Genomic DNA, 7,544 nt, shown 5'->3' with positions numbered 1-7,544 from the left:
CGCCGGAAAACGCAGTAGGGGTCAGGAGGGGTCTCTGCGTGACGTGACTCTGCCGGAAGCTGCGGGAAGTGTAGGACAATCCGCGAGGGAGAGCGGGATGGAAGGGATGGGGTGGGGAGGCGCAAACTGGTTCTATGCTCGGTGAAAGTCTCACGAATTTGAGAGAGGTTTGTGCTTTTGGCTAGATGATTATACAAAGTCGCGATCAAACAAGCTGTTAACTCAACGATTTCTTTCTATAAAACATCCACTAAGTCGTAATCTCTCTTCATTACATCTGATCAAGTTTGCCCTTAGACCTCGCGGGATGGGGCATGGGAATGCATACGTGGCTCACATAACCTTCTGTCAGAAGAATAAACTGAACAATATTCACTGATTACCCCTTTGAAGCGAATCCCACTGTCTGTATAGTAGGTCAGGGATAACCTCACATTCACCCTCGGGGAGTCGAGACGCGTGACCTGTCGGCTCTCCAGTCATCTCAGGTCACTGGGGAAATCGTAATTATCTGACCCATGTCGTCCGTGACTAACAAAGACTGACGGGCGTGAGATATCTGTATCGTAAACACACAGCCCTCGAAAGCTTAATTGTCATCATCATTACGAGGAAGAGAAACCACAAAGACTATCCCACAGGACAAACAAACAAAACAAAGCAAGCGTTGCCGAGATCGATCTGAATTAAAAAAAAAAAAAACTCGCGGCATAATTAGACTTCCCTTCTCGCCATCCCTCCACAGAACTACAGAGTAGAACAACATCGGCGAGGAGACAAGCGGAGAGACACGGGCGCATGGGGGTGCGGGTAGGGAGAACGACGGCGCAGAGTGGGCGAGAGACCTACTTTCTCTATGCCGAACCCAGCCTACCTCCGCCACCCAAAGGCTCTGATCCCCGAGTAGACAGACGCCACGCCAGTGCCACGGGACCCGAATGAATCACTCTTCGGTGATTTTATCCTTGAATACCAAATGGAAGACGTCACCTGTTCTGGATCTTGCTAAAGAACGACCGTGCTTCACTGGTTCTTCCATCAGTTTACAAGCCACAAGAGACAAGAACAACCCAAGGACAAGTTCAACCTTGAATACAGACGTCCTCCTCAATATGTCAAACCACCATCCAACGACAGGAAGACTCGTTACCAACCTTAAGAGCACAGAAGATACATGCTTCTGCCATACACGCGTGGCCGTTCAGCTCACGGAAGCTTCGTCGGAAGATGTCCAGGTGCCAGAGAACCTAAGGGAGAAAAAAATAATGCGTTAATGATAGGGAAAATGTAAAAAATAGACTTTTTATTTACTCAAAATAGCAAAATATGCACCGGAACTTTAATTATATGTCTTTATCAAATGCCATTAGGTTTTATCACTTCCATAACCCCCCCCCCCAATAAAAAAACCCACTAAAAGAAAGTAAGAAAAATAAACAGCTTTAATCCTAGATGCGGAAACAAGACATCATTAGGAGCGAAAAAGAAACATTGAAACTTGGCGCTTAGAGATATCCTTATCCGTTAATTGAAGAAGCGATAACACTCGTGTTAGTAGGTGACGCTAAAAGGAAAGGGGGAGGGTGGGAGGGAGGGAGGGAGTGGGAGAATGAGTGTGGGAGAAAGAGGGAGAAAGAGGGAGATAGGGAGGGAGGAAAGGAGAGGGCAAGAGAGGGAGATGAAGATGAAGATGAAGATGAAGAGGAAGAGGAAGAGAGAGAGGCACCTTACGCATTCAACAACAACGCGAAAGACAATGTCGGTTATAGTATGAAAGGGGAGGAAGTGGGGGGGGAGGGGGAGAAGTGAGGAGTGGGGGGAGGGAGGGCCTGGGAGGCGGCTAAACGAACAAGAGACGAGGAAGAGGCGAGTTAGGATCCTCGTGGAAGAAGGATAAGGGAGAGGGAACGACCTGGGCGAGAAGCAGGAAGTAGCTGGAAGGAGGAGAGGGAGGAGGTAGGACCCCAGAGTCGGGAGGGGTGGGGAGGAGTGGGGTGAGGGGAACATCACGCTGCAAAGGATGATCACCGGCCCAAGATTACATCAACGAGGCCCAGTGTGTGAATGAATCAGACACTCACACACTGGAAAAAATATAAGCAACGAGAGACTGACACGTTATGAGGAATCGTTATGAGGAATCGTCCACCTCATTCTCGCAGGCAAATGTACAAGGCACCGCTACAGGACACGAGACGTTGCACGCTGTAATGCCAGATGATTTCACGCTCAGCTTCCCCTTACAATGGGGAGTAACTAGGCAAGTGCACCAACCTCACTCTCAGAATACCCCGTAAGTCTCTGTCGGGAAATCACGATTGTAAGAATAAAAATGTTCTCACAAATGGATATAAAAAATGAAAAAAAGCGTTCTTTGCAATCGGCAGTTGATACTTACGCTCTTGTGTTTTTTGTGTGTTTTTTTTAGGATAAAGATTTTATCGTGTTCGTGATTGTGGTTATTGCGGTTAAGTACACGTAGGTTGCAACGGTTAGATCTACGTCACAACATTGTGCCTCGACCAAGCATAATAATAATCAAGGCGGTACGTTATCTAGGAACGGTTAGATTTCGTGAATCTAAAAAAGAAAAAGTCCAATGCCTTCAATGGAGCTGCGAAAGGTGCCTCGCTTCAAGCCAGAGAAAGTTTTTTCTTTTTAAATGGTAGATTTCTCTTTCCAAAGTTTCAAAGTCAAGGTGGAGGTACCGGGGCCGCGGCTCGTGCCAGACCCTGGAGCCTGGAGGGACGGAATCCCGCTACCCCGGCCTTCTTCCACGCCACGACCTGCACCGCGGCTCCCTCTCTTTCTCTCTCTCTGGCTCCTCGTCTCCGACTACGACTACATCTACCTCCGTTCGACGCGGCGCTGGAGTCGTTCCGATGCCGGTGGTGCTTTTCAGTTTCGGGGGAAGAACGGTCTTTCCCACGACCATTCGGCAAGGGAAGTTGATCGTACTGCGCGCGAACCCATCATTGTCAGATCAAAGAACCAGGAAGACAATATTGCCGGACGAGGTGATAAGCATCAAAACAAGTCGTATCAGTGAGAGAATATTTTGGGTCCGCTGTCCACCCCTCTCTTTACCTATACATAATATGAAAAAAAGAAAAATTAGGCACCTAATCCCACGTGGATAAACTATAAAAGAAAAAAAAATACACATCCAAACATCAGGAAGTTGTACCGTCGCACGCCACCACGGACAGCGTAATATCAAGGAATCTGTAACCACAAGCTAACATGAAACCGCAAAACACTGCAGCAACGGCAGCGGCGTCTCGCGCGTGCCCTCTACCGGCGGTCACCGACACTCCTTGTGGCGAAGCTCGGACACCAAGAGTCTCGGCCAAAAATCCAGCGAAAAGTACGGAAATAATCGTTGCATGCTCGTCAGTGCAGTGGCGAAGGATGCCTCTACTTTCTCCGGACAATGCGGTAAGAAATGAAACCAAAAACTAAGACACGAAAAAAAGTATCTGAACACATGTCTCCATAAAGAAAAGACGTAGTGTGTCCATGTATAGGGAGCCATGGATACGGATGCTGGCTCTCCCCCAAAAGGGCGGGGAGGTGAAGGAGCGGCTCGGCCTGTTATTACTGTACTCCAGAGGTCCTTCCCCGCTTGCCCCGGGTTGCAGGGCTCGGCTGGAGGCTGCACGCCGGCTTGCTCGCTCGTGCTGGCCGGAGAGCCGACAGATTCGACGAGCAAATCTCAGATGAACTTCAAGTGTACTTGAATTGGCCTTAGAAAACCCACTATTCAGTGTTTCTCAAATATACGGATTTTAAAAATTCATTTTCATTACTAAACATAATTCCGATGTACGATTTCAGTGGCCGGGAAATCGTAAATCAATTAATTCTCTAGCGGACGAGCGACGCGTCGAGAGGGCCGCCCCGAGTCTGTTTGAGGAGAGCCTCTTCATCTCACGTGACCACTTGAGCCCCCCCCCCCCCCCCGACCGCTGCTTTCTCGGGGATCCCATGAGCATAAAATCAAGTTCCATCGCCTTTGTAACTCGAGACTTTCCTTGGGCTCCGTCCGCCTATTTCTACTTCCGATAAGTAGGCCTACCTCAACGAAGTGTTTGTCTTTGCATCTTCGGTTTATTTCCCCAACAAATACCGATTCCCACAGGAAGTGAACAGAAAATCGTTATTTACAGAAACGAAAAATAAACGTTAACCTCAGTTTACCGTAGGACCCCCCACCCCCATCCCAATCATCCCCGAAAACAAACGCCACATCATTTTCAATTAAAAATTATGCAAAAGCCCTTCAGAATTCCCGGCCTATCCGCAGCCTCCCTAACCCCGCCTCGCCTCGTCCCATAACTCACCTTCCAGATAAATAAATTAACCCAGGTAGTTGTGTAGCTGCCCGTCCGTCCCAAAGCCGTAATCTTCCCCAGGAACACGAGATAAAGCCTAAACGACGAGGCGCCCCGGGGCATCAGGCGTTCCTTCGGCTCACAACAAAAGGACCTCAAGGAAAATGCTGATTTCCATAAGAATGAAAAAACCTCAATCGAGCACTTAGGCAATGGATGTCGCGGCCTTTGTTTACATCGCTATTACCGCGTGCTGGGGCCATCCTTCGCGGGCGTCCTCTCCACGCCCACGGTCGCCACACCGTCATCATCCGATCAAAGAAAGGGCTCGTGGTCTAAGTCCCGAATGGGCGCCGCCCCCTTGAGCAAAGCAAGGAACAAAAGGCCGTAACGGAGCCCGGGGCCATGCTTTTCATTAGTGCGTTTTGTTATGTCACGGGGTGCTGCTTGACAAGTATTGTCCACGAGCATCCTAACGATCGGCAGGTAAGTTGTTACAGTAAGACAACCCTTCTCAGTATATGAGTGTCTTGATGCTGCATTTTAGGTTGATAAGCTGCACACACGCACAACGAGCACGCGCACACGCAATAGCACATAGACAGACACGGGCACGCTCAATCGCACGTACACACACACACACAGACACGCACGTGTAAGCAAACAAACACACACGGAGACAGACAGACAGACAGACAGACAGACAGACACAGACACTCACACACACACACACACACACACACACACACACACATATTCCTTCCCTTTCTCCCCCCCCCCCTTACCGCCTCCCCGTCCCACGCTCACCATGTGAAGGCACAAGGGCCGCGCAGAAGCCAGGAGGGCGGGGTGGGAAGGAGGGGCAGAAACTGAAGATAAGTTGATTAGAAGCGTTAATGAAAGTGTGGGAGGATCGGGGATGAAAGTGACCAGTAGCAGCCAGGGAGGAAGGGAGCTCGAGAGAGAGAGATAGAGGGTGGGGAGAGAGAAAGCCAAGGAACGCTTTAATGAAGGGAGATACTCGAAAAAGAGACAAGAAGGGTGGTGTTGGGGGGGGAGTAAGATAGAGAGATAGAGAGATAGAAAGAGAGAGGGAGAGGGAGAGGGAGAGAGAGAGAGAGAGAGAGAGAGAGAGAGAGAGAGAGAGAGAGAGAGAGAGAGAGGGTGGGGAGAGAGAAAGCCAAGGAACGCTTTAATGAAGGGAGATAATCGAAAAAGAGACAAGAAGGGTGGTGTTGGGGGGGGAGTAAGATAGAGAGATAGAGAGATAGAAAGAGAGAGGGAGAGGGAGAGGGAGAGGGAGAGAGAGAGAGAGAGAGAGAGAGAGAGAGAGAGAGAGAGAGAGAGAGAGAGAGAGAGAGAGAGAGAGAGAGAGAGAGAGAGAGAGAGAAAGGGGGAGAAAGAACCAAAGGGCGCCTTAATGAAGAAAAATAATAGAGGGAGAGAGAAAGAGGAAAGAGCGTGCTAAACCGCCACATTAACGTGGGTGTTGCACTGTGGGAAACTTTACCATGAAGATTAAGGGGGAATTTCCCAATTTCGAGTCGCGCCGTCGTCTCTTCGCTTTGACAGGACTCACACTCACTTTGAAAAGTATTTGCTATATACACTTGGTCTCTAATTACTCTGTGTCGACAGCACACACATGTCAGTCGAACAATGGGCCAGCGGTGGGCGTGCAAGCGTGTGTGTGGCGAGGGTGGGCGAAGGGGCGGCGGAAAGTGCCCGGAGGCTATCCTTCTGTCACACCCCCAGGCCTCCTCACCAGATGGGCGACCGCATCAATATTAACATACTTAGTACGGACTCACAGGAATTCCAGACATCCGAAGAAAGAAAGAAGAGAAATGCATACACACACGCAAGATTAAGAAATGCTACAGTTTGAATTTGCAAGCCAAGTCAGCATCAGCCTCAGCATCCCGGCGGAGAAGCGACCGCCAAGAGTTGTCCTGGCGAGAGCACAGGTGTGTACGCCGTCCCGCTCATAATGACTCCAGTTTGGAACAGGTGGACCGCAGTGGGATAACTCGGCGCGACTCTACTGCGGGACGCTCGACTCTAAGCTGCCGTGGCGTAAGGGAGGGAATCGCTTACCCCGTCCCCGGCCGACCTGTCCTTTCTCTGCTTCAATATCCAGCAAAGAGACAACAGGCCCAGGCTACGGGAAAAAGGGGGGAGGGGAGAGGGAGGGAGGAGAGGGCAGGTACCATCAGCTCTATTGAATGCGAACAATAGGTTGATTTTTGCCTATGATGCTGGCTTCATTATTATTTTCTGCCATGCCTTGTTTTGGTACCTGATCGTAATTAAACGGGTGTAAAAAAATAGGATCCCGGGTAGTATTTTCTAGTACATTCGATATTGCATTTGATATAATTTTCCTAGGTTAAAACGATTTCCTATTCCACGATCGATATAGAGAGGACATCTGAACGTCAAGTGCACTTTGGATGACTTCCATGTTAACTCGTAAAGACAAACTACACGATGGCCCTTGAGCCGTGCAAACAACTGCGGAAGGAGCGCGAAACGCCTGTAAATCACTCGTTGTCAGAAAAGTGAATGTGACGTATTTGGAGAACAATATTCTGTTATCTAGGTGAGCTCTCCTTTCCCCCCTAGGAATGGGGACATCGTTGGACTTCATTATTTCAGACTTAAGGAGAGACAGACAGACAGCTTGGTCGAAGGTAACAATCGCTTCTTCCCTTCTTAACAATGAAGTTTTCCTACATAAAGGCTCGGCAAGTGCTGGTTCCTAACGATGGGACTATGAGGATTTTTCCTTCTTTGGGCCGCTTCGGGAGACGTACGTAAATGGCCGCGTCTAAAGCTACGTCTAAACCCACTGGAACATCCTAGCGTGTAGTTCTACGGGGTTAGGATGAAAGACACGCCCGTGACCGCTTCGCTTCGCCCTTAACACGGCTCGGCGAAGCAGCCGATGTGAGAACAACACATACGAACAGCAGCGATCGCTGGTCCCCGCCTCGGCTGCGACCGCATTGTCTCGCCGAAGGGGGAGGAGGTCTTGGGGCATGTAAACAAAAGAGCCCGGGGTGGGGTGGGGTGGGGCCGAACGCATGATGAATAAAGAGAGTGACGAAGCAGCTAAAACAAGAGGAAAAGGAAAAAAAGAGAGAACCGTAGGACGATGGGCGTCAATGACTACAAGATCCAGCGTTAAGTTTATGAAGAGCCGATGAC

At 49.6% G+C, this 7,544-nt stretch overlaps 1 protein-coding gene across 3 annotated transcripts in view; it reads right to left on the bottom strand.

The window, feature by feature from the left end:
• Window positions 1-7,544, bottom strand: part of ec (ubiquitin specific peptidase echinus) — a 255,405-nt gene that overhangs the window by 33,363 nt on the left and 214,498 nt on the right. For all 3 annotated transcript variants that reach the window (XM_086543938.1, XM_086543939.1, XM_043010575.2), the window contains one exon: window positions 1,155-1,247. In XM_086543938.1, the coding sequence (XP_086400064.1) occupies window positions 1,155-1,247 (93 nt within the window). The remainder of the gene's footprint in view (window positions 1-1,154; window positions 1,248-7,544) is intronic.

The sequence above is a fragment of the Penaeus japonicus genome, unplaced genomic scaffold, assembly GCF_977035675.1.
Source record: "Penaeus japonicus unplaced genomic scaffold, GWHDUDI00000001_assembly GWHDUDI00000014, whole genome shotgun sequence".
Taxonomy (NCBI): domain Eukaryota; kingdom Metazoa; phylum Arthropoda; class Malacostraca; order Decapoda; family Penaeidae; genus Penaeus; species Penaeus japonicus.
Note: the sequence above shows the minus strand (reverse complement) of the source record. Positions and strands in the feature narration are given on the sequence as shown.